Here is a 27511-nt window from a genome sequence, read left to right on the forward strand (position 1 = left end):
TTTAGTAACATTTTCTAACTTAATATCCATAACCAAAGCTCATTATTGAGGTAAGTCGGCAAAACATTTGGTATTATCAAAGGCCGCGTAAAGCAAACATCAATGTGGCGACGTGAGCCGGATCATTTACGCTCGATCGAACGATGGATACAAACACAAACGTATTCTCTAAATGATCTTGCGGTAAGAAACTCTATAGAAAGTGTAATATGCCCTAAGTCTATGTCACACGTGGCATTTTCGCTTCATAGCTCGATTTCAATTCAAAACGACGTGGCCCGCCCCCCGTGCAAAAGGCAAGCACCGATTGGTTGCGGACGCCGCCCAGCCAATTAAAGCTCCCTTTATCTCCCTTGCTTCTTACTTGACATTTTAATGTTTACAGGGACAGATACTAAGGAAATTACAAATAATAATTTTAAATAATAATTCTACGTTAGTTAATTTTTTATTAATAGTTTTTCAAATTTTTAATACGTTATGATGCATACAAAGAACATATGTAATATGACATATTATTAAATAAAAACATATATATTATAGGTGCATAAAGAACAATATTATTTTGCACCGATTGATATACTAATAGTAGTGAATGTTGAAACGTGAACGCGTAATACGGTCAAAATCGGCGACACCGATACTCTGACAATGTAGCCTGTAGACCGGGCCACAAGATGGGATCACAGCTGTCTCTTTCCCCCTAAGGGAGAAGGATATACCGCATCGCACTCGGGGGTGGGCCTCGATGTAATCAGGGGATGATGTGACTCGCGATCTCCGCAGCGGCTTCAAAGATCACAATTATTGGAGCAGTCTGTCGAAAGCCGTGACTCGATGTTGAACTCGCTAAAGTCACCTTTTTCGTGATCGAACTTAAATTACTTAATATTATATATAATATAAAACCGGGAGTATTTATATTTGAATAATACAGTTAATAGGAAGAATAAAATGATTATTTAAACAATAATCTCTTAAGTGAAGTTTGGTTAACTAAAAGTTAAAAGTCAAAAGTCGAGCTGTCGACCTTTTGGGAAAAACAGCGGACGCCGGTCGCGGCCTTCCGAAGGATGGGAACAGGTCAGTTGTGACTCGGATTATAGTGGCCTAAGATAATAAAACTATAAGAGATGCATTACCTTCATAACTTAAGGATCCTGTTTTAATGTCAAAACAGATTACATAGATTAACAAATTATGTATAAAAATAGAAAACAAGCAAGCGCATTAAAAGACAAAGATACATTAAAAAAAAACAAAAGAATAAAATTAAAAAACTGAAATTTGACATTTCAAAGCAACAAATAATACTAAGAACTTAAAACTACTACTAAAAAATTTTAACTACAGTTTTACAAATATTTGAATTTGGAATTTGATCTTTTAAATCCTATTATGTAGGTAATAATTTGTTCCAACCAAATACGAACCGAATATGTTTCAATATATACCAAATATATCCAACGATTGCATATTAGTCTCACATTACTAACATACATTTGTCTTTGTATAAGATCCTTGGTCAGTGTATTGGAAAAGTCTTCTAATGTAACTTAGGGACGCGACGGTCCCGAAACTTTGCATGTCTCACCCTCGTTAGGGCTTCAACAGTTCTTGGTCTACAGGAGGTTTTGTAAATTAAATGTAATGATATCCTCTTACAAATCCATTAGTTGATAGGAGCAAATATATAATTATTTTAGACAAGCGCAAATTCTTTAGTCAAAGTAAGAACAATATTTTCGATAAATGTATGACATATATACCTCTATATATTATATATAGGCAATACTAAGTCATCATTATTCAATTCAATAGTTTACATACAAGATTGGCACACAATATATGTGTATTCCGCTTTGTCTTCAATCGGGTCAAAACGTATCTTTACCGAAATTCACTTTCCCTTAAAAATATAGCTAATATCCTAATCAAGAAATTCTTACCTACTTACCTAACTTTCGAATTTATGAAGATGGTTGGATGAATTACAATGGAAAAAGTACCTAATTGATTTATTTGTTTCCCTTAACTTAAATTAAAACTTTATATTCATAACTACCGTAAAATGTCGTTACAATAAAATTTTATTTAACTAACTTTCATTAAGAAGCTTCAGCTGCTTTGAATTTCCTTATTTTGACAAGAGGTTTTGCGACATATTCAACAAAAGCAGTAATTATATATTAATCAATTAACATAAAACTATAAAAGTAAACATTCTTCTGGAATCAAACAACCCATTGGTGATAAGCATCCTTAACTTCGTAAAACACTTTTTGATTTTACCGCGTTGATACTGACATAAATATTAGTGTGTCACTCTCATCTCTGGGATCTTAGGTTTGATCCCCGGCTGTGCACCAATGGACTATCTGTATATGTGCGGTTAATATTTGCTCGAATGATGAAGGAAAACATCGTGACGACGGTGTGTGGCAGGCACAGGAGCCTGAACACCTACTTACCTATTACATTGACAATTGATCATGAAACAGGTACAGGAATCTGAATCCAAGACATCAAAAGGTTGTAGTGCCACTTATGTTTTTATTTAAAGAACTATAGATATTTATAAATTCAGACTGTATAAAGTAAGTTGTTAATTCAACGCAGAGTCATTCTTCATGAGCCCACATCTCGAGAAGTTCGCTAAATCAACACAGACATTGTGTGCCAAGCCCTACATGTAAACTATTGAAATGAATAACGATGGGCTTTATTGCCATAGCTTAGTATATATATGTATGACACATATTACATTTATCAAACCTATTGTTAGTACTTTGGCTAAAGAATTTGCACATGTCCAATATAAACATTCCTTTTTATATTTTTTATTATAAATTTCTTAATCTCTCTGACGCTTGTAATGCAGGATTTTTTTGCATATAAGAAAATTAATATCTAAATTTTGCGTCACATTGTCCGCAATGGATTCCTAAACGACTTAACCGATTTCAATCAAATTTGCACCCTGTGCAGTTTAATCAAACTTAAAATAAATAAATAAATTATAGGATAGCTAATATATAAACTCAGTCTGTTTAATTCACTGAACTCTTCTTAAACGGATGGACTGAATTGAATGTTTTTTTTGTATGCGTTTGGGTGCAACACTGGATGGCGCTGCAGTCTCAGTACTTTCATACTTTGTTTAATAACCTAATCGCTTGAATCCACCACTTCTGTCGAGTCCTCTAGTATATCTATGTTTATATTACTTTTTAATTATTTATATTCTTCATTAGCGAAAGTGATCCCGCCATCTAGCGAGTTCCTAAGATATTATCGATTAATTATCTACACAGTAAAACATTCATAAAACTATACTGATGATATACTATTTTATTTATCTATTATATTATTCAGTTTAATGAGCTCCAATCACTCGCTTGTAAAGCACTAAGACAATAAAACTCATTATGATAATCTTTAGTTTACGCGAGTACCATCTACAAAATAAACTTATTTATATTTGGAACTATTAATAATAAATATCTATAATATCCATTTTGACCCCTGTTAAGCGCTAGTCAAAATGAAATTGATTCTATTTGATGGCAATGTGTGTTTTTTCACACGATTGTCACAATAAAGTCGAGATTAGTCTGAGTTCAACGCACAGCTCACGCATCGATGCACCAACACATACATTACAACCCTCCGAGCAATACATAGGTGTACTGAAATTAACACTTTGATCTTAATGACGCTTAGATAACACCAAACACGGCTCCGGCAGATACAATACAATTGTTTAATGAACACCATACCCATACTACAATATGTCAGAGACACACATATATAGAACAATTTTAAAGCCTTTCATTTATACACCCCTCTGTCATCATTATAATACTTAATATAAAGAGTTCAGCGATATAAAGCAGGACATTATTCATACGATAAAAATGTATGTACGATAATTGATTATTATTTAATATATTACAGTCTACATTTATTACTAATATTTTTTAATGTATTAGTTCTTTTCAGAACAAAAAATACTGTTTGTATTTTTATAGAATGTGTAATTGATTTATAAGTTTTATAGCGATGTAGAAAAAAAGTATACATAATTAATTTCATTCCATTAGACAAAAGCCTCTCCGCGGTTGCTGTGGTAACATTAATATGAAAATTACTTTATTACTTGTCACGTGACTATTTGATACAAATTCAACTGGTATTAGCGGATCAGGCAATTGTAACATTGTTTTAATTATGTAGCCAAATAAATTTGCATTGTTAATATCTTTTTAACTGTATCAGCACTGTACCAGGTAAAACATATATCTTTATCATTCCCAAGGAAGAGAGGTTAACAGGGAGACATAGTAAAGTAAATGTAACAGACTGAAAAATGAATTCTCGTTAATTTTACTAATATCTTTCTTACTTAATTGATATGTTACATTTGGTCCATCCAAATATACCGCGGTGTTTATAAACACGTACAGAGTACACTTAGACACATATATAATATTAGGTTAGGTATAGGACTTAGCATACTATGTCAATAAAAAAATAAAAAAATCTATAAATTTAGAATAGATAATTACGGCACTTCACGGCTTTGCCGCCCAAAAGACGATCAATTAAGTCGTCTAAGTATCTTTTGATAGAAATGAAAAGAAATTTCTTTAAAAGGATTCGCGCTGTAAAGAATTACTGGCGGTTCTTACACCGAAATGTATCGGGAATCGACCGAACAACATAAATGGATTAATTAAACACTGTTAATATAAGCTTGGTTGGTTAAATAATTATTTATTTATAAGAACTAATACAACGTGTATGCATGAAATTATAAAAAAATGACATCATACACTATACAAACATACACTTCATTTACATCAGACATTTGCAATATAAGGGATAGATAGATAAATAGACAAGCAACCACAAAAATAATTTAAATGCATAATAACAACAACTAAATGGAAACTAAAATCTCATAAAGAACATGATAAGCAATGTCACGATATTAATGACTTCAAGAGAAGGAGATTATCAGTTCGTTTTTTATTTTATTTATTTAACATAATAGTCTCTATCCTAATCATGGTATATTATTTGCAAACCACTTTGGTTTGTATTAATGTAATGTAGTAATTGTAGTAATTGGAAATGGATATGTGTGAGTATTATAATTGCGGTTCTAAGCACGTAAGTATGTAATTGTCAAGTTATCGTCATTAGTAGGGAGAGTCGTACACTTACTAGTTTGCACGTTGCTCATGGCACTGACAGGAAAAGAACATAATTTAAATTAACCTATCATTCATTTTCACCGATTCATTATATAGATTTTTAACAACCTAACCTATTCATCATAAATTTAACCTGATTGAAATGGGTTGACATTGTGTTTTTTATACTAATGGTGTAAATGAAGTCGGCATCAAAACGTTAAGGAAAAGGGGCAATTGAGTAGGCAGGGGATGGTTTCAGTAAACGCAACAAAAACATCTCGGTTGTTAGCGAGATTGGTGTAATCTGACTAATCCGTTTTGGGTAAGGGAGTTGCGTACTTTGGAGCGTCAATTATTGAGCAAACATCTTATGATTCCTTAATATCCCCGAAATTATACATTTCAAGGTGAAGGTTTCCTGAAAACGAAGATTATCGAAGCTTTTGAAGAATTTGTTCTCACCTCATTACATAATGAGGTGAGAACAAATTCTTCAAAATTTACATATAAATATTCTGACACTTTTTGCATATTTTTAATTTAATAAGTGATCAATACACTTAAACACTTAATGTAATTTAATTCGTTGAATTAAACTGCATAAATTAACTCTTAGTTAGCTACGAAGAGAAAAATATGATTATTACTTTTTTTTTAAAGGCGATAGGCTCCTGGATATCCCTTGCAATGTATGCGGCGACAGAAGTTCCGGAAAACATTACGGGATATATAGCTGTGATGGTAAGTTAATCTCTAGAAATATGTTTTCTGTATAGTTAGTTAGATTAATTGATTTGTAAAACGTTAGCTCTATATTGATCTCAATTCTAAAGAACAAATGACTTATATTCTTAGACTAAAATCAGGGCCTGAATAACTCTTGAATTAAAAAAAATTAAAATGAGGGGCGCATCCTAATAAATAGCCTAGAGCGGTCAAAACTTTCGATCAGTCTCTGACTAAAATTAAATAATACTTTAAAAAGTTTGGTCTCAGAAACTTCGTGTTTTTTTATTGCTGGTAGCATTTCCTGGCTGTATTATATACATATTTAGTTGTTGAGTGAGGAAAGCACCAGATTTGAGATCTGATTATATCAATATGGTCTCAGATCATCTGAGATCACATTGATTTAATTATAATTTTTCATTGTCAAATTATCAGTTACATATATCTTCAGCGAACAATTTTATACTTGACTTAAAGTTAGTTACATAATACAAATAATGAAAATTAACAATACTAAACTAGAATTTATTCGGGTTGAAAGAATCGTTTTGACAATGAAAAATAATCAGAAATTTTTCACTACGCATTTCCGATTATTCATTTGTCCGATCTGTAAATTTATTATAATTTACATCATGGAACATTTCGATCTAGCCTAACTTAACACAAATCAGTAATTTCTGTTCTAATTTTTCACTTAGCATTATTTAGCACATAATACCTTGCATTAACAATTAAATCCTATTTCAAATTTACACATGTAATAAAGCAACCTATACGAACCTTCAAAAGTAGAATGTGTATTTAAAATGACGCCTATTATAGGTTGTTCGGGTTTCTTCAAGCGGTCTATCCATCGAAATCGAGTGTATACGTGCAAAGCAGGTGGCGAGTTGAAGGGACGCTGCCCAGTTGACAAGACACATCGCAACCAGTGTCGTGCTTGTCGCCTAGCCAAGTGCTTTCAAGCCAATATGAATAAAGATGGTATGTATTCTATTTATTTATAATTATATAAAAATGAACAAGTAAAATTCCCTTTGTGTACCGTTAACGCAGGCAGCATTTCCAAGCTGTATTGCGAAACTTATACTAATTTATAATAATAATATTATGATACCATATGCATAGAACAGTAATCTCAACAAAAAATAATATACTTAATAAAAAATATAAAAGTTAATAATTATATTATTGTTACCCATTAATATCTGAAAAGCTAAGTTGGTAGAATAAGTACAATTTATTTTCGTTTAAGAACGAGAAATAAGGGGAATAAGTTGATATTGACGCGCACACTTGCATGTAGATTTTTTGTATAATCTATATAGATTTCGCTGATATCGGCCTGCGCTTGACTAGTAAATGGGGGTAAGAATTTTAAACGAAAGACAGAACCCCGTTGATTGTTAGTGTACAAACGGATATAATATGACGTTTCGTGTCAATGCAGCTAGAGATCCTGTAGACCAATTGTAAGAAAACGGAACGCATCATTGTTTTGTCTTTCGTGTTACAGTCTAACACCCTAGATCACCCAAAATGTTTGACGCAACCGTAAAAACATCACAGGAAAATAGGGTTTAAAAATGGCTTAAAACTGCATAAAATATTTGAAATCCAATCCACATTTATTATTAAACTAATTATTCAAATATATAACAGCAATTCAATAGCGGAAAAGCATATATAAAATTAGCCTTTGTGTCGTGATGAATCGACATCGAACGATCAAAAACATTGCACAATAGCAAACTCCATATTGCGATACAATCCATTATACAGCACATCACACTCGCAGCAGGTTGTATTGTCGCGGAGCGTTGAAATATTGAGTGAAATAAAACTAGTAGACATCAGGATCGCTTCAATTTTCATCCCGCCTCGCTCTCATATGTCATTACGTCATTTTTGTAGTCTGTGTTTTCATTCCTTACCAATACTTTTATAGTGAACAATGTATTCGAAAAATTGTCGCGCAAAATATTTGATTATGTTTTATAAAGTTAAATCTAATATTCTTATTAATTTTGACGTTGACGTTTTGCAACCTGTCAACGATAGGCTGTCACTTGAAGGTGACAAATAACGTCGAGTTATCTTCATAATACATTCTCTCGTAAAACCGTTGTACAAAGTAATTTAAACTTTTAATTTATTTATGAAGTACGTGTCGTTAATTTATATTCTAGTAGAAATACAACAAACATTTTTCTGATCCAAGTATTAATGTATATTTAAATTATATTGCCCGCTTCGTTTTTGTATAGTGCAAACTGTATTTTGTGCTATATATCTACTACTATACTGATAAACGTAGAAACCCTGTGGGCCTACAACCTTTTAGATTCACGCATCCGATATCTGTATCTGGTTCCTGTTCATTTGATCTTTCTAATAGTTTGTTCATTTGCAAGTAGGTGATCAGCTTTCTGCCTAACACACACCGTCTACATCGACTTGATGGGTCTAAAGCATGATGGCTCACAATGATTTCCTTTACCGTACGAGTGAGTGTTTACTAAGCACACAGACAGAAAGTACATTGCTGCATAGCCGAGAACCGAACTATCGACCACAGAGAACAATGTTGCTCGCTGAACTACTGCCCCGTATATGTTTTAGTTATAAAACACCTTTTTAAACTACACACGAATAAATTAATTATATTTAAACTCTTATACATGAGTCAAACTAAGACCAATAATAGTTTCATCCATAAATCTACTTATGTAGATGACTTTGGATAAATTTAAATCTCTGAAATTAAGCAGAACTCTAAGAATAATTGAATATTCATGGCATCCCATGTCGTTAGCAAGTCGGGTGCCGGTTCTCATACTCACACGTAACAAAGCTTTTGCGATTCTAAGTTACTTACTATTTAGGGTCGTCGCTAATATGTGATATAATAGAAATAATGAAAATTGGTCTGTTTCTGTTTCTTTCGTCAACCCCTTCACATTCATTGCTGCGCCGGTAATGATATCTCCACCACACACACACAATCAATAAAAATACTTTCTTATTGTCCATAGTATTGAATTACATTCGTAAAAAGTTTTTAAAGAATGCATTTAAAAATAGAAACACTATAAGTAGGGCTGACACTACTAAATACTTATATAACCAGCAAGGTTATAAATGAAAGAAACAGCGAAAAGTTTAGAGTGTAGCAACCCTGGACTAAAAGTAGGGAAGTGTGGTCTCGCCGCAGGTGCTCCGACGTTAAATTATTCACGAGCATCACTTTGTGCCGCCGCGGCCCGGATTACCTTTATATGTTTACTCGCTCGCGTAATTATACGCCCTCACGAAACTTATACCACACCGTTGAGGCAACGTCTATGTCTAATATTATGTAGGCTATTTTTACGTAGAGGCCTACCAGCCAGTGGACATTTCACGAGCCTTTGAAATGTTGTGTCAATTGCTAAATAACAAAATATATGTGACGGTGATAACCATGAATCAATAAAACCTACTAATTCTTAGCTACAGTATCCTTATACATATATAGTTAATATAAAATTTAACCAAGAACAGAAAATGACGGAGACCTACCCGTAGAGGAAGTTCAAGCTAATAGAATTTGCTCAAAGCTATGTATGGCTAGGGTCAAATCGATAATTAAGATTTCAGGGAGTTTTTACCACTTTAGCGCAAGAATTCAGTGAGACAGTTTTTCATATATAAATTATACTGCTACTACTTTTACATATTGACTTGATTTAAATTTCTATGTCCAATTGGGGCAAAGGCCATCACCAGCGTAGTACCCCACCCCGTTCGGTTCTCTCGAGTCCAGCTCTTACTTATTTATACAAATTAATACTTTTATATAATTCGTTTTATTCCAACCTAATACTTTATCACAATTATACGTCTATAACGCTAGTTAATAATTAAATTCTATAAATATTTCTTTATGAATTGGTATTGACTGCTTTCACACCGCCATGTCTGATTGGCGCTAACTGATTGGTGCAGAGTAACTAAAATTTGCAACATACATTGTTGTCAGTTTCTTGGTTTAGTTTGCGTTTTTTTTTATATTTTGTTCTTTGCTTTTGTTTTTTTTCCTTACTTGTATGTAAGTTCTTTGTTGTAATATAATTTATGTAACATTTGTAACGTCATATTGTTTAATGAAAATTGATAATTACAACTTTGGACTATTTTATAGTATATATATTTATTACAACATTTTATCAGTTTTCTATTATAAAATATCACCCTGTGGATAAAAGCTACCAGATGAAAACTAGGTCAGATACCTAACATTTGCAAATTTCTAATTTTCTTCCGAAAGATCAAACAATCGTAATCCTCAATTTAACTTTTTGAAATTAATTTAAAATCGATGGTGCTACGAGCTACGCGACGCAAACATGCTACGAGATTGCCCAACGTAGCCATACGACCTTTATCGTGTTCACATTAACTAAACTACATTTTAACTAACTAGTTTTTCTTGTTATATTACTAATATCCTTACCATGTATATGTTTATATTTCCAATTTTATTTTTATTAACATGAACATATCATATTTACTCGCAGGGCTTCAAAATAGTTATATAATAATTAACTACAGTTATTTAACAAGAAATAATAATATTTTCTACTTAAGATTTAGTACAAATTAAGTGTACAATAGCGCAAATTATTGTAATCTTATTAATTAAAGTATACTTGCAGTGATCACAAAGTCTTCTAGCAAAAGCAAAGTGTCGTCAAGACGGCGAGCGGCGGGTGCGAGCAAACTTTTCAATTACCGCCATGTCGTGTAACCCCGTAGCGGGTTAAATTAATTCTCTCTACTTCACAAAAAGATTCACCTTACCCCACGCCACCCTTGCGAACCGACATCAGCCGGTCTGCCTTTTTTCAATTTTCCCTGATATTTCCCAGCTCCCGTCCGTAACATACTGACGTTTCACAATATTTATTTTTAATTTAACGGTTCGCACGCAAGATTCGGAATCGAGTTACCTTTTCAAGCTCTTTTTGTGTAAAAGATTGGAATATTAATGAATTGAAATGAACATTTTAGGTTCAACCTGTATGTTTTAACATGAACAATCATAATAATGAATTAATCAAATACAAAATTAAGTGATATTCGGAGTTTTCGTTCACATATAGAGTAGGATGATAGAAATGTCTTCACAACCGTTTGATTCCTTTGATCAATAGTTTATTAATCACTAATCACGTTCTTTATATCACTTTCTTTTTAAATTAATTAATTATTATTTGTCTCGAGATTTTTTTAGCAAATTTTGTTCTTGCATCTAAAAAAAATATATATTTATTACATAAGATACAGGTATCACTTATTCCAGATCATTAAATTTGAATCTATAGGCATCCCTACTCATCGGCAAAGAAATCAGAGGGTGTTGGCCGAAAGAAAAAGCGGGCGTAAAAAACTCTCGGTACTTTTTTCAAAAAGAAAATCTTCTGATATAGTTGATGTTTGTATGTATGTAAAATTTGTAACATGTATGTGTTTTGTTTTAGTAAAAATAAATTAACGTTTATCCAAGAACTTTGGGAGAAAGTAATACACCTATTTTAAGAAAGAAAATTTAGACTTGACTAAAGAGTTTTTGCAAACTCTAAATCCAGCATCAACAGCTGTATACATGCTTGTTCTATTGCGTTTTAACAAAATATTAAGTAGATCAAGGTGCATCAAACATTAATCATAAACGCCCCTAAATTTTATTGCTCATCTGTACAAAGTGATTGCGTGTTACGACCTCGAGAGCGTAGCAAATTGAAAGAGCGTTGTTTCGGAGAGTTTAGGATTGTAACACGTGTTCCACACCTCTGACCGCGAGGGTCGACGAGAGGGACTCAATAAATAATTATAGTCTTATTGGCGAATTGGCTATGCTTGTAATGAAAGCTTTTGGAAAGTGTTCTAAGTTACATAATTTGATGAAAATTAATAAATAACTAATAAAACTAACAAGTTTTTTTAAAGAAATTGTGTGTGAATAAAGAGGTTTAAAGATACAGACAGAGCATAAGCATCGAACACCGAAATATGTCTTTTTGTTTTTCACGTACCTATCCAGTATCAGTTTAGTTTATTTTTCTGTTCTTGTTTAGTTTCTTCTTAATAACTATATGTAATATGTATTTTGGCACTTCTTGCCTACCTTATGTAAGTTGCCTCCTTTTCATTTAATACATATTTATTTCATAAATAATTCTAATATAATAACTAAGCTTAAAATGTAATAACTAAAATACATTATTAAAAGGAGTCCCTTAAGGCAAGGTTCCAAAGATACTGGCAGCGTTCCCCCTTTGAATAGCTAGACTAATTCTTTGTCCGAAAATTAATAATTAATTAATTAATTCTAACTAATTATTTTTATTTAATTATCAATTTTTATATTGTAATTTAACGACGTGTTAATAATTAAATATATCATATTTCATAATAAGGCTTTCTTCAATCAGTCTCCTATGTCTTGTCATATTAAATTAATTAATTTAATTATTATACTTCTATTAATCTTCGGTATCTGTGGAGTATGTATAAAGATGTTTACAATGTCAAAGTCAAAATTCATTTATTCACATTGGTATGTACACTTATGAACGCCAAAAAAAATAATAATAATGTTACAGAACATATATTTCATTTCATAACATTTTTTTCATTTCGACCATGAGTTTATCGTGGATACCATCGAGTAATAATTTATTAAAACCATACTTTTTAACATTAGCACATTGATGAAGAATCTTGATCCATCAATGTGGTGATACCTCACCACCGATAGATTTCTCACATTAATTTTAATATCGTGCGTGAACGAATTATTGCCGGGTCATTGTAATATTAACTAAATGATAAACTAGTCCAGCTGGTGATGCCATTTTTTCGTCAGGTCGGTAATTAATTAACTTGGGCGCTGCAGTCGGGGGTTAATTGCATTACATCCGAGTGGATTTGTTGAGGTTTAGCAATGATTGCTTTTTGGAATTAAATTATTAATTACCCCGGCACTGTGTGTAACATTTTGAGTATCCACTTCTGGGCGTAAAGTTAGGATAAGAATGTCTTGTTTTTATGCAAGCTGTTATATTTCTACGAATGTTTACTTAGAAGTTCAGAGACTTAACTTGTTTCATATATGTACGTCTCGTATGGTTTATATATATACTTGAATTAAAAACTATGAAAGTATCACCTATATAATTTATTTATTTATAAGTAATCTGACAGCATATACTTATTGTATTATTGTAACTTTTATTACTTGCATTATAAGACAAAACAGTACAGAAAATACAGAAAGCCAAAACCGATTACATAGATAAACAATATATGTGTATGAAATAGATTACAAGTAAGTGCATTAATAGAGAAAGATACATTAAAACCTAAAGAAAAGTGAAATTTAACATTTGAAACAACATTGATAATAAAATTACTATTTAAAATCACAGTCGTCCCGCTTCTTGTACTTCTTCACGTCTTTTTTTGAAGAGTAAAATATCAATATCCTGACAATAATATGAAAAATAAAGAGATTTCTATTTAAATGGTTTTACACATAAGTACGGACCCAGTAATTGGTGTATCTAATAAACTCAAAGCTATACGCTAACCATAATATAATATTTATTTAAGAAAGGCCTACAATAAACGTATTGCAGATATTTTTGGTCGGTTTGTGAACTCTATGTTACAAAACAAAGTTTTGTCGCGAGGAATAAAGTGCTGTTAAGTATTCGGTAACTTGCTTATAGTGCGGCTTGAAACAGTGTAACATTAAAATTTTGTTTGTCTGATATATTTTATTTATAAACTAATAATGTGTTTAATACAGTATTTATTTATGCCCATTACGCCATTGTTACAACCAAATCTAGACAAAGGATTGTTAAGATATGTGTAAAAATATTAAAATTGAATATTGAAGTATTTGTGAATAATAATTTTAAATGTCTAAATATTCGTGTATAGTGATACTTATTTGTATTGAAACTTTGCAATAAATAAATAAATAAAAATCTAATATTAGTAAAACTTTATTTGTTAACGGACGTGAAACATTTAACGCCAGCTTATAAAAACTCTTTGTGACTCTAGTTAAGAATAAAATTCGTCTTTTGTTCTATATATTAAATCCTATCATGAGTTAGTAAGACTATATATTTTGTTTACGTAATATTAGTATGGTAAATGATGATTTTTTAAGTGGAAAACAGTTTGCAATATGTCCTTTGCCACAATTTGAGCCGGTTCACATTCAAGTATTTAATACCATACGGAAAAACACAGACATTTCTCGTAATATTAATGTATGTGAACTCGAAAATATTACTGAGATCAAAACCTTCAGATCCCACAGGCGCTTGTAGAATTATGTTCCCTAGGTACTAGCTTGGTAAGGGACAATATCGCGCGCAGGTGAGGCCCGTGGGAGCGGCGGCACCTGCCGCCCCCTCTGCCTCTTCGCTGCCCTCCGCCCTCAGTGGCTCGTTAATGATGATGTGCTCAGCCAGCAGACTATTTCACTTCTGAATACATCTTTCTCACTTTCGATGCGGCCTCCCTGTCGCGCTCAGGGGCAGGGCTTGCGGCGTCTCGCTCGCGGTGCGTTCGCCTGGTCGCATCCACCTAGTCAATTCGGCAAACGGTATCTACTTTGTGTCGGAAATGTAATGGAACAAATGCGGCTGGAATTAACGTCGAAACGAATGTCGAGCCACGGGGCGCGGGTCTCCGTGAGCCCTCTCATCCGATATTTTCCACGCGATGATTTTGATAAGCATTTATGCATTTGGAAGTGAAATGTAGTCCCTTTTTCTGATATTAAATAAGTAAATAAACCAAAGAACAACATATCTGCCAAGGAGGTAGATTGAAAAACGCTTAAATTAACAGGAAATAAACAATTAAAGAAACGAATTTTAGACTAGATTACGATTACATATAGTTATTAAAACTTAAATAACGTTTTTCCTAATATATAGTCATATCACGTCCCTTCCTAAGATTACAAACTCCTCGGTGTTTAGATGAGTCATGATATCTGAATTGCAATGCATCATTTATAGAGGCAGATATCAAATGACTAAGCTTTTTGCTCCAACAGCTTCATCTTAAAACATAATATAATAAGTATGGCACGTTACATTCTCCAATGTTGACATTCAGGTCCTTCCAAGCGATTTATTCAATGTGCATAGTCCTGGCCTCGTATGGCCATAATAAACGTTAAGAAATTTAATATTTTTTATAGAACAGAGGGTAAGCGGGCAGGAGTATTACCTGATGGTAAGAGATACCGCTCATGGTCACAAAATGCCAAAGAGCTCGCGAGTCTGTTGCCGGCACTTGACATATCGAATTTTGTATTTTGGACGCTTATTTTTCTAGAACTAGATGACTCGGCAAACTCATGACCTACATATATTTGAATTGAAACTAAATACAAAAGTTTAAAGACATTGGAACTCATACTATAACTATGAAACCCAAAACTCTGAAGGCATATATGGCAGCCAAGTGACAAATTATATCTTAAAAGACTAAGGGACTGTTTCATGATTTAAGGATAAAGTGCCAAATAATAAAAGTTATTCGAAAAATAAAAGTTCCGAGAAATATACTTTGCGTTTCATGACAAATAGCGCTATCTGACAGTTTTGAAACGCAAAAATACTGTTTATCCTACCAATAAGTAATAAAAAGTTTATTTGGAACTTATCCAGACATTGTGACACAGACCCTACATTAAATATTTCCCAGCTAAATACAGTTTTGATTGAAAAATTCAATTGTCATTCTTAGTATTTTTCTATCTATTTTTCTATTTATTTATCCCACCATTTAAACCTTCCTTTAACTTCTACAATTATTTCAAGTCAAAATGTTTATTCATATAGGTAACACTATGTACACTTATGAACGTCAAAAACGACATATATATTAATTGCTTCTAGTTTTACATTTACTGCCAGTTCTCAATTCAAGGGCGTAGAACGGAAGAAATGAACTGGCAATAAACTCTCCGCCAATCTTTATGAGCATCATAATAAGCCAAATTAGCGGAGCCATTCTAGACCCTAGTTTGTCAGCAATTCATTTGATTCATAGATTACTTTGGAAATATGTGAAAATACACAATAAACCTAAAATTGACAAATATTCTAGGTAGAGATTAGGCTCTTACGTAATAGTTTAGTCAATAAACCTTTTGACCATTCACCAATTCAGCTTCGTGAAGCTTTCGCCAGGAGGAGACGGGGATCATTGGGTCATTAATCACACCCGCGGACGTGACCGGACGCCACCTTCTCACTTACCCCTTACCTCCTCCCACTAAACCTACCCATACAGGCAATCTTTAAGGAAAATTTCTTTTTATAATAAATCATTTATAATGAATGCTTAAAATTATTGAAAGTTTATAAATGTATTGTTAAGGCAAGTATTTCATTTCATAAAAAATATGCAGCCTGCATTTTTTACGTACATACTCATACATCATACTCGACGATAGTATTTCAGAAAACTACTTCACATTATATAAACAACATATATATGTTGTTACATACCTACATTTTTATTTATTTAGGAAATGTTTACACCCCTGTAATTGAAAAGAATAAAGCAATACAAATACAGTAAAAATTTTGTTAGAATGTTACAAAATCTAAACGTTATTTTTACAATAAATGTTCTAAAATTCTAAAGCATAGTCGATAGCTTAATTGAAGGACTATATCGAAATAACATTTTTATAGTTATAGAGAATTTGATGTATTTCAATGAAAAAGAAAGATGATTTTACTTGAAAAATGCTATTTAAAACAACTGATATGAACCTTAATCTGTGACAGAATCGAATTTTAAACATTGATTTGACAGTTTTATTTTTATAAATCCTGTGTTCGGACTCCGGTACACCATTTCTTATTACAGACATACGGGCAAATGTCAAACATCGTAAGTAAACCGTTTTATTTAAATTTCGAAATCAGTCAAGGAATAATCACCAACTTGCATAAATCAAAATGTACTGAATGTGTTCCATGCCCCATGCACCAATAAAACGGCCATTCAAAAATGCTGTCAATGTTTATTAAAGGTTTGAAAATTACCGCCTCAGGCCAAATGAAACAAAGCTATGTTTTATGCCTTTTGAAAAATACACTCTGTTTACTTTTAATTCGGCAACAGAGGGTGGGTGCTGATATAAGGTCAAAGTTAAATCTCCATTTTTATAGGTTGCAAAGTGATTTGACTGTTCTGTGGTACCGTTTGTGAACATTCAAAAACGCTTACAAAACCTACGAGTAACAATAACCAAACAATAATGATAAACTCTTTGTAAAAATGTTGTGCTGATTTTATATTTATTAATGTTTTGACAACGGTTGTATGGAAGAAGAAGAAGTAAGAAGAGACGTGGTTTTCGGTCCTCCATTAGTCTAACCACTCGTGGGGCAAAAACCTTCAAAACTTCGTTAAGGCACTGATAGCCAGAGATTGTAGATGTCTTTCAATTCACTTTTTATAAAAAGTCAATAAGTTATATGTATCCTTTTAATAGAACATTTTTTTATATTATATGCAAAGAGTACACAACAGCCATAAAAGGCAACTAACGCAGTCCGGGAACACCCATGTCACCGGGTACGTTGTCGTCCTTTAAGAGTTGAGTATACTGTAGAATATTTCCAGCCATTAACTGGGAATTACTTATTTCAATTTTCAAGATTAACATTCATCATGATTATAGACATATGTCTTATCTAAGAGCGCCTTGTTTTCCACTTTTCACTCACACTAACAGCGCTATGTGGTAAAAATAATTAGATTCATTCTACCGCTATCAAACTTTGTTTTCGCTTTATCGCTATGTAATTAAATTCTTGAATATCCGCGTTATACTGGAAACTTAACCCCTGGTTTCGGGCACCCTCGGGTAAATCCAGCTTTTTGAATTTACGCCGTAAGCCTGGCTTAATAGAGTATATTTTAGGTGTATACTGATGACCAGGGAAGCCGAGAAAAAAGCACGTGTTCTATTTGGGATTACATGAGTTTATAAACAAAAGGTTACATCATAGTTGGGGTTTGTTGTACCCATCTCGAAGTCATGATGCGTATCAAAAATATATTGTTGGAATCAATCCATGGGCGTAGAACAGACGAGAAGAACTGGCAATAAACTCTCCGTCACTGTTTTAAATCGCCAAGACTTGTTTTACAAAATGTTTGTAAGGAGCTGCAACCATTACACCAACACATGACATCTTTAAGTAATGAATAGTTAATTAATCATAAAAAACTAAGATTGTAAAATAGGAGTTCACACTTATCTGTGTGATGTGTTTCCTGCTACAAATTTTTTTTAGAAATTATTTCTTAAATTGCGTTTGCATTTTCATCTTATGGAGGTTTCTACAACTGAATTTTAAATATGCAAGAGAATCATCATTGTAAGAAGCTATACTCGTAGAGCGACGTGAAGCAAAATAGCTGTTCAAATCGTTAAGATCTTAAGCTCATCTCTGTGTTGTGTAGCTTCAAAACGCTTCGCAGCTACCCTTTTGTGTAGCGTTTAATCTGTTACTCATGTAGTGTCCGTGCAGTATTGGAAGGCCGAGGTAAGCCGGGCGCGGGAACGAGCGTATGCCGGCCCGCCATGTGCGCGTACAATGGCCGCATTCTCATGGACTCAGTCGCACTAAGCTGATTGCGTGACGTCATTACTGGGGCTGCTACTGCACAGGGATGCAATCGAAACTGTTTAACTTTTTATACATGCTCACTGCACTTATAGCCCGCATTTTAAGTTACGGATCACGTGCTCTATTTAAAATTTATGAAGTAATTGAATTGTAGATTTCATTCAGATACGAATCACGAGGTACTATCAAATACATATTCTGTTTCTATACAAAGCTGACTGTATTATATTTGGGTATGATTGACAGTTACTTTATCGTCAAAGAATCCTTATTAAAAGAATCAAGATAAAATAATATTTGCTGTCTAAATATTAATAATATGTATAATTATTTTTACAAATAGTTGTTAAATTAGTAGTTAAGTTAACTTACCTTCTTTACTTAAATTTTATTAAAACTGTAATAGACGGTTTGTTATATTACTTTAACCGAATAGAATTTATTAATTTACTTTACTTTTAGTTATACATGTTTCAGGTTATAAGCATTGAATCATTATTATATTAAACATATTTTTCATAGCTGTGCAACATGAAAGAGGACCTCGTAAGCCGAAGCTCCATGCTGGCTCGTTGGGCTCGCTGCCTCCTCCAGGAATGTCGCACGCGCACAAACCTCACCCGTTAAAATTATCGCCACCTTCACCTTACACGTCTCTGCCACAGCCTTTTAATTTTCAGGTAAGTGTCGCCGTAAATGATAGTTGGTAGATATAATTGTATGTGTTTTTACAACAAACTCCCGAGCGAAATTAGAGAATCACTAAATAAATTCAAACGCGTCGTTAAAAGTAAATTAATCAATAAAGCTTTTTATAAATTGACAAATACTTAAATGATCCTTATCCTTGGGATTGATTTGCTCCCGTTCAAACAATTTGTATGACTCGAAACTTGCCGATTGAAAAGAGTGGCAGAAAGTTTCTTGCCCGCTCTACGCCCTTGTCTTGCGAACTGGTAGTAAATGTAAATTTACAATTGCTTTAATTTGTCTTTTTGACGTTCATAAGTGTACTTGTTTACCGATATGGATAAATATATCTGAAGAAGAGTTTAAGTCTGTGTTTACATGAGTCCAACCGAGTCATGAAGAGTGGTTAAATTAAAATACACTTAGGTATTCAAGCAAGAGTTATGGCAAAACTTGTTTTTAATGATTTCATTGTTGTTGTGTTTCTATGATTTATGTTCATAACTGCGCTATAATCTCTATACTGAATAATACAGTTATTTTGTACGTTTTGTAATTATTATTTTTTCTTATTAGTTTAGTATAACCAATATCAGCGAATCCGCACCACTAAGTACGGCGTCTTCGGGCGGTTCGAGCGGAGCGGGCGGTGCAGGGGCTGTCAGCCCTCTGCCCCTTATCACAGACCCTTTCTTGGCCCCGCCACCACCAGGGCTCTTACATATGCTCATGTCCAGTGATAAATGTCAGGTTAGGACAGTCATATTCTATATATATCAATCGTTAATTATAAGTAAATGTTTAGAGACTTCTTGCAGCTCAAAATGGTACGCCCTTTAATTAAAAAAATAAATCAATCAATGGCTCTATAACCTTTTTAGGTCTAGGCTTTAGATTTCTGTATTTGTTTCATGATCATTTGTTAATCTAACCAGTGGCGTAGCTATCATATGGCCAGGTGGTGCAGTGCACCAGGGCCCCGGAGCTCATGGGGCTCTCAAACCTCAGCTTTGAAAACAATGAGCTACTACACGGAAAAAAGAAACAGTAAATATCGCAGTGTAAACTGCTTAAACAACGGGGTACCCACTTCATTTTACAGTGGAACAGAGAATTTTCCTGTCCAAACTGAGATTTTAACAGTTACACTGGATTGTTTACAGTTCGATACATCATTCATCAATGTTTCCAGTAAAAGTGTTCAACTGTCAAAATTAGATGACATCACCGATTTTCATACTGTACGCAGCAGCAACGTTTACAGTGTTAGCTGTTACAGTATTGACTACAGAGCGATTCATTTAATTTTACAGTGTGGCACGGTTGTTTCTCTGTTCTTTATACGGTTAGTGACGTTATCACTAGTGTTGCCCAAAATCGGTCTTGGTCTTGCAGTCTTGGTCTTGTTCTTGTAGCAAGACCAATACAAAGACTGAAGCCTGCAAGACTTAAGCAAGACAATACTTAAGCCTGCAATACTCTCGCGTCTTGCAGTTAGGACAAACTGAGATTTGGGCGTTATTAAGTAAGTATTTGGTTTCAATCCCGTTTTTGAGAGACGTTCCCCAGTATCAAAACCATAGGTATCGTCATAACACTAAACTAAGGGCTGCAGTTGTATCTGCAATGGCAACGTGCCGCTCGAATTGGGCGGGGAATTCTGTTAAAAATCGTTTTTTCCATGAATTAATCTCATTTGCATAATAAATATTCTATATTGTCATGTGCGTCGTTGTTTATTTATTCCCTTTTTCTTCTATTAAACACATGGAGATTCTAATAGAGACGACGTATGGATTTAGCCTACTAGGGATAAGTTCACTTACTGTTTTCTATTCTTATTCTTATAAAAAATTTTGAAGGCCAATTAGTTCAAACTGCGCGGAAAGAGGGGAGGAGGAGGGCCCGATTCTATCCCTATGCACCAGGGCCCTTGTCCCCCTAGCTACGCCACTGAATCTAACAGGCAAGTAGGTGATCGCCTCCTGTGCCTGACGCACGAGTTTTTTGGTCTAAGACAAGCCGGTTTCCTCACGATGTTTTCCTTCACCGTTCGAGCAAATTTTAAATGCGCACATAGAAAGAAAGTCTATTGGTGCACAGCCGGAGATCGAACCTATGGCACTAGGCCAACACCGCTCACTATGAGAATGATAATGGCATAATTTAATCGACAGCTCTTAGTATAAACGTTACCTAAATTGTGTGCTTTAAATATATTTTACGTAATTTAATAACGAGAGATAAAAAATAGTTACGAATTCAACCCTATCAAATAATTATTATTAACTTTACCTAGTCTTGCCATAAATACTGAAACAAAGAAAAAAATTTTTTTTTCTGTTGCAAATAACATTTATTACTTTTACAGTGTGTTAGTTTAATACATAAATAAAAAACAATTTATAATATAAAAAGCTTATTCGAAGTGGTCTCCATTGGGTGCGATACAGTCCTTAAAACGTTGAGGCCAGTTATCGATAGAAGCACGCACTCTTTCCATGGGAAAAATCTTCACTGCCAATCGTAAGGATTGTCTTAGGGCCTCCAAATTATTATGCCGTTTAGAGTAAGCCATACTCTCTAAAACTGACCATAAATCATAATCTAGCGGATTAAGATCGGGACTAGACGACGGCAAGTCTTCAGCGCTGATGAAGTCCGAAACGTTCATTTTCAACCAAGACTGCGTAGACCGAGCTTTATGACCCGTTGCCGAGACTTGTTGGAAGGACCATTCTTTGTTATTGAAAATGGTGTTATTAAATGGCTTCACTACCTTCTCAAGGATGGTATCTTGATACACTTGTGCCGAAGTTTTGATACCTTTTTCACAAAAGTATGACTCAGTCACTCCTTCATAGCTAATACCCCACTAAACCATCACTGAAGTCGGATAGTTCCCACATTGCACACTGGCGACTTATTGGGAAGCTTCCTTAGAGCTTTGAGCACAAATACAGTCATTTTGTTTGTTAAAATGTTGCTCGATTGTAAAAAAATTCTCATCCGTAAACAAATTTTTTCTGTGACCACTCTTTGCGTACCGCTTCAGTAATTTTTTCGATTTATCACCCTATTCTTTTTTAAATTATCATTTAAGAAATGACCAGAACGTCTCTTATAGGCTACAAGTCCTTAGTCATCTTTTAAAAAATGCAACATGGTTCTAGGTGCTATCTTTGTCTCCCGAGATAAAATCTTTTGCTTTCGGACAGGATTTCTCCGAATTCTTTCCCTTACTGCTTTGACCACCTTTTTCTTAAGAAGACTACGTGGAAGGCCAGATATTTTTCTGTCACAAATAGAGGAGGTCTCATTGTACCTATTAATAGCCCAGTACTCAAATATTTTACAAATACCAAGCGTATGGAGAGTTTTAAAATGTGCATTTAGCTTTATACTTACTTTGGTAATGCAATCACAGCGATTCGGTTCTCTTCATCACCCCACTGCATTTTAATATAGCAAAATATTCTACAAAGTATTGGCGCCAAAATGAGAAAACTTAATGGACAATCATATAAAAATAACAGATTCCAAATTAAAATGTAACATTTTGTTTATTTTTAACTGTATCAGTATTTATGGCCAGACTAAGTATATTCTTTTGATAGCGTAACATTTTTACATTACGAATTATGCTTAAAAGTTAATTATCTAATGAACGATATGAAAATTAATTTCTGAAGCTCAAGGTTAAAGGGTTTGAAAGCGTTTGGAATTAGAATCCTAAAAAAATTGTTTGTGTATAGGAATTAATGTGGAGCGCTAAGCAACTCCAACTGCAAGGAGATCCAAGCCTCTTGCGGCCGCCGCACACCGCTTTCGGCGCACCTCTCGCGCCCACGTGGGAACTACTGCAGGTTAGACTTAAATATTTACAAGTAAAAAGCCTATAACCCATTACCTAGATTTTAACTTCTAGGATTTGATAGTATTCTAGAATAATATAGAAGATAGATAGTTACGATATATTTAATAATGCATAAAATTACGCAAACTGAGAGAATATACCTTAATTCTAATTTTGATACTGACAACGATCTCAAATTTAATAGCTTTTGTGCCCCCTACACATGTTGAAAGAACTTGCATACAAAACGTCGCGTCGGAAATTACAGAGAAAGGTTCTTATACAATTAAGCCATTTCTTAGAAGCAATACTTTAATTAATCGTAACCTTAAAATTAGTAATACTGCTCCATAAAAAACAGAGTAGAACTAATAGGTATTGTTTGGTACGAATTCCTAACATCCGTAGGTTATAGGTACGTTTTTATACGCATCGTTCGATGTACTTTACGTGAATGCCTTTGTGACTAAGGGCGGGATCTGAGCCGCGATTGGGCGCCACGAGGGTGACTTTTCGCCTACTTACCCCGCCCATTGGTGACACAACTGACTTTACGCCTACTTATTTATGTCTTCGATATACAAGAGCTACGAGCTACAACCGTCGCGAAAGTTTTGATATGTGGTTGCAGCTTCGTTCTAGATATTAGAGCTAATCCACAAGCAATTAATAAATATGGGGTAGACCGAGGCGAATCGGATCAGTTTTTCCTTTAGGTTGCCCAAATCATACTAAAGTGTTATAAAATGTTATTTATATTGATAAAATTGTAAGAAGTAACAATAAGCTATTAAATGATCATTTAAAAAGTTATAAATATATTCTCTCAATCGCCCATCAAACACGGAAAATACCCGAATCGCCCCTATTTTCGGGATGAATCGGATCGAACTCAACATATACCAAAAATTTAAGTTTCTTAACACAACTTTGGAATCAGTAATAATCAGATCAATTTTAATTATTGGCACATAATTCACATATGGCTTCTCCCCCCCTTATATGCGCATTTTTCGTGCCACCATTTTAAATAGTGCGTATTGGATTTCGTTGTAAGAAACTCGTTTATTAAGCAAACGGCAAGCCTTACTACAACCTACTTGAAAAATTCCCAAACAAGGGATTTCCGATAATTTCCGTAATTAACCACATGCTTTCACTTTAAGATAATATTTCGTGATTTTAGGAAACAAGTGCCCGACTGCTATTCATGGCTGTGCGTTGGGTGCGTTGCCTTGCTCCATTCCAAGCGTTGGCTGCCTCTGATCAGCTAGTACTATTAAGAGCTGCTTGGAAGGACCTATTCTTGCTTCATCTGGCGCAGTGGTCAGCGCCCTGGGACCTCGCTCCTCTACTGTCAGCTCCCGCTGCTCGAGCGAGACTTCCGCCCGAACCACTCGCTGATTTAGAACTGAATACTCTGCAGGTAAATTGGATCTTATTTGGCCGATGTCTTATTTTTAATAAGGTCGATGTAAAAGTACATATTAATTTCACGATTGACTATAGTACATAATAACCATAAATCATGATGATGAATGGTACAAAACCTAGTGGATTTTTACTTGCTTCGGAAAGAAATGATTGGTTCTTTTTGCAGTCCATGGTATTCAAAACATTCTCCTCCAAAATAACATCTCGAATCTTTCTATCTTTTCTCGGTCCACTGCACAAATTGAACAGAAACTACAAAAATATGGAAAATACCAAAGTTCTGAAGAGTCGGCTCTTCTCATTCGACACGTTTCTGTTTTGCCATATTCTGATCAGTTTGTTCATTGCTGCTGTAGCAGTCTTCGCCTACGGATTTCGCGATTAAATCCTCCCTGGTTACTTTATATTATGTTATACCAAATTTATAAATTTGTCTACAAATTCTTCGTCCACCAGTTTTTCAGAACGTGTGTAGAGTCCAGCCCGATGCACTAACATCATTTTTGTATTTACCCCACTAATAGAAAGACCGATCCTTCCGCTTGCTTGTTGCAATCTGTTAAACAATTTCGCCATTTCCAGTTTAGAGTCATAAGTTTTTATCAATAAGTTTACACTGCTCAATGACAAACCTATTCCTATATTATCTCCTCGAGGTAAAATCATCAATTAAAATTCTTACCTATGATCTTAACTATGTGATTTTGTCGTTTCAGGAAATATTATGTCGATTTAGACAGATTGCCCCAGACGGTAGCGAATGTGGATGTATGAAGGCAATAGTTTTATTCTCTCCTGGTAAGTGAATCAAATATTATACAGCAGTTTTGCTTATCCATATAGGTAAAGATGAATTTAACGTTGGCGTTTAATACTTGGTCAAATTAAGGATAGAGATTGTTTTGAAAACTCGAAATTCTGCGGGTGCCAGCTATGATAATTAAAATGAACTAACGCCAATTGCAATAGTTTTGGTTTTAATGACCAAGTTTATAAAGACAATACACATATGATAAAAAACTATAAATTAAAAAAAAGATAGTATTGTCTTTTATTAACATAACTTTTACACATTTAAAGAAAAACACTTTTTTACGGATTATAGTTATGTATTATTTTGTATTTAAACTTATAATTATTTAGACATAATTTTAAATTTAAACCGACGTTTCGCGTGCTTTACAGCGTGCGTGGTCACGGTGACTGAAGACAAAGGTGTTAAATGGCAAAAAGTATTACAGCTGTAGAAAATGTTGTGTTATCTGTATTTATTTCCCCGGAGTTGGTATCGACTAAAAGATGTAGGGTTTTTGCAGAAATTGCTCACGGTGTCCTCCATTTTCGCGGATTATGTCTAAATAATTATAAGTTTAAATACAATAATAAAAAAGTGTTTTTCTTTAAAAAAAAGATTTCATTTTTTCTCTAAGCTCAATTATTTATAAACTCAATTTATTTTGGACTTCCTATTCCAAGTTCAAATTATAATTTGCTCCGGAGATTACAAATTTATTATTTATTTGACAGACACTGCAGGTCTAAGTGAAACTCAGCCGGTAGAAATGCTGCAGGATCAAGCGCAGTGCATTCTTGCTGACTATGTTCGTACGAGGTATACTCGACAGCCTACTAGGTACGGTATTCATTATTATCTGCTTTTCTTATTATAGCTTCTTATATTTAAAATAAGAACAAAATATTGAACAAAACAAGAAATCATAAATCTTTCTAACAAGTTATAAATAATACAATTCCTGTGAGTTTAGTCAGTGTCTAACTAAATGAATCAGTTTCACATAGTATTCAGGGACGTAAGATGCGCGTAAATGGTGCTTCCACGAGTAAATTGATACGCGCTCGCGGTACTGCTAGCAATTGAGACCGCTTGCCATGCCGAGTGTTTTGGCACTTGTCCCAGTCCAACATTTTCGCAGTATATACTTTACCTTTTAAAATTAAAAAGAATTTATGCAATATGACAGAGACATAAATTGTTTTTATATTCAAACTGTACTTAAAAAATATCAAAAAGTGATAGATAATAGTAGCTATTTATACAAATGCAATTTAATTTTCTATCTAAATAAATATATTAGCTATCAATTGAATGCACAACATAATAGGTATCTAGGGTGTTTTAACAAAATAAAAAACGGTCTCATTAACGAGGTAACACTTGATGCAACCTATGTTTTGGTCGTCCACTGTTCATGGTTACAAAAACCAAAGTCGAAGAAATCAATACAAATACTACATTTTCACTGCAACCATTAAGTTTTTATATCATAAACCTCTTATTTCCAGGTTTGGCCGTCTGCTGCTTTTACTACCGTCCCTCCGCGCGGTGCGTCCACGATCTATCGAATTACTACTATTTCGAGAAACAGTCGGCGACGTATCAGTTGCCACACTACTCCACGATATGTACCGCATGCAACCCGCACCTCCCCCTGCCTTTGCTACTGTCACAAATACAGAACACTCTTCCTCGCCATGAAGCTTGCTTCCCGAGTACTCTGCGTTCCCACAAAAAAAATCTATTACGTAGTTACCCAGAGGACATTTTAGATATATAGGCCATCTATAAATTTAGATAAAACAGATAAAGTTTGGGGTTATACAACAATTGCTGTCTTCCGCGCTGCACCCGTGGGTGGCGCCGGGAGCCCCGTTACGCCCGTGGGCTTGCGGGGGGTATCAGTTTCGCGCCCCGCTCAAGGGCGGGGTGGTCGTTGTGGCGGGCCTGGAGCGGCCCTGGGTCTTTTAGGTGCTATGTAGCGTCTTGGCTGCAATGTTGTTGTGTGTCAGCGGGGGTGGAGAATGCGTAGGTACTTCTTTAGGTATCGGAGTCCTCCTCGCGCACT

General features: G+C 34.1%; 1 protein-coding gene across 1 annotated transcript; it reads left to right on the plus strand.

Moving 5' to 3' along the window:
* The first annotated feature begins 1073 nt into the window (after positions 1-1073).
* On the plus strand, positions 1074-27144 carry LOC110994014 (protein dissatisfaction). Its single transcript, XM_022260481.2, has 10 exons — positions 1074-1083; positions 5862-5942; positions 6756-6917; positions 19190-19347; positions 19934-20107; positions 23113-23223; positions 24400-24639; positions 25364-25445; positions 26175-26280; positions 26952-27144. The coding sequence occupies exons 1-10, from the start codon at positions 1074-1076 to the stop codon at positions 27142-27144; spliced, it is 1317 nt and encodes a 438-aa protein (XP_022116173.1).
* The last annotated feature ends 367 nt before the right edge of the window (positions 27145-27511 follow it).

Source organism: Pieris rapae, chromosome 10 (genome assembly GCF_905147795.1).
Source record: "Pieris rapae chromosome 10, ilPieRapa1.1, whole genome shotgun sequence".
NCBI lineage: Eukaryota > Metazoa > Arthropoda > Insecta > Lepidoptera > Pieridae > Pieris > Pieris rapae.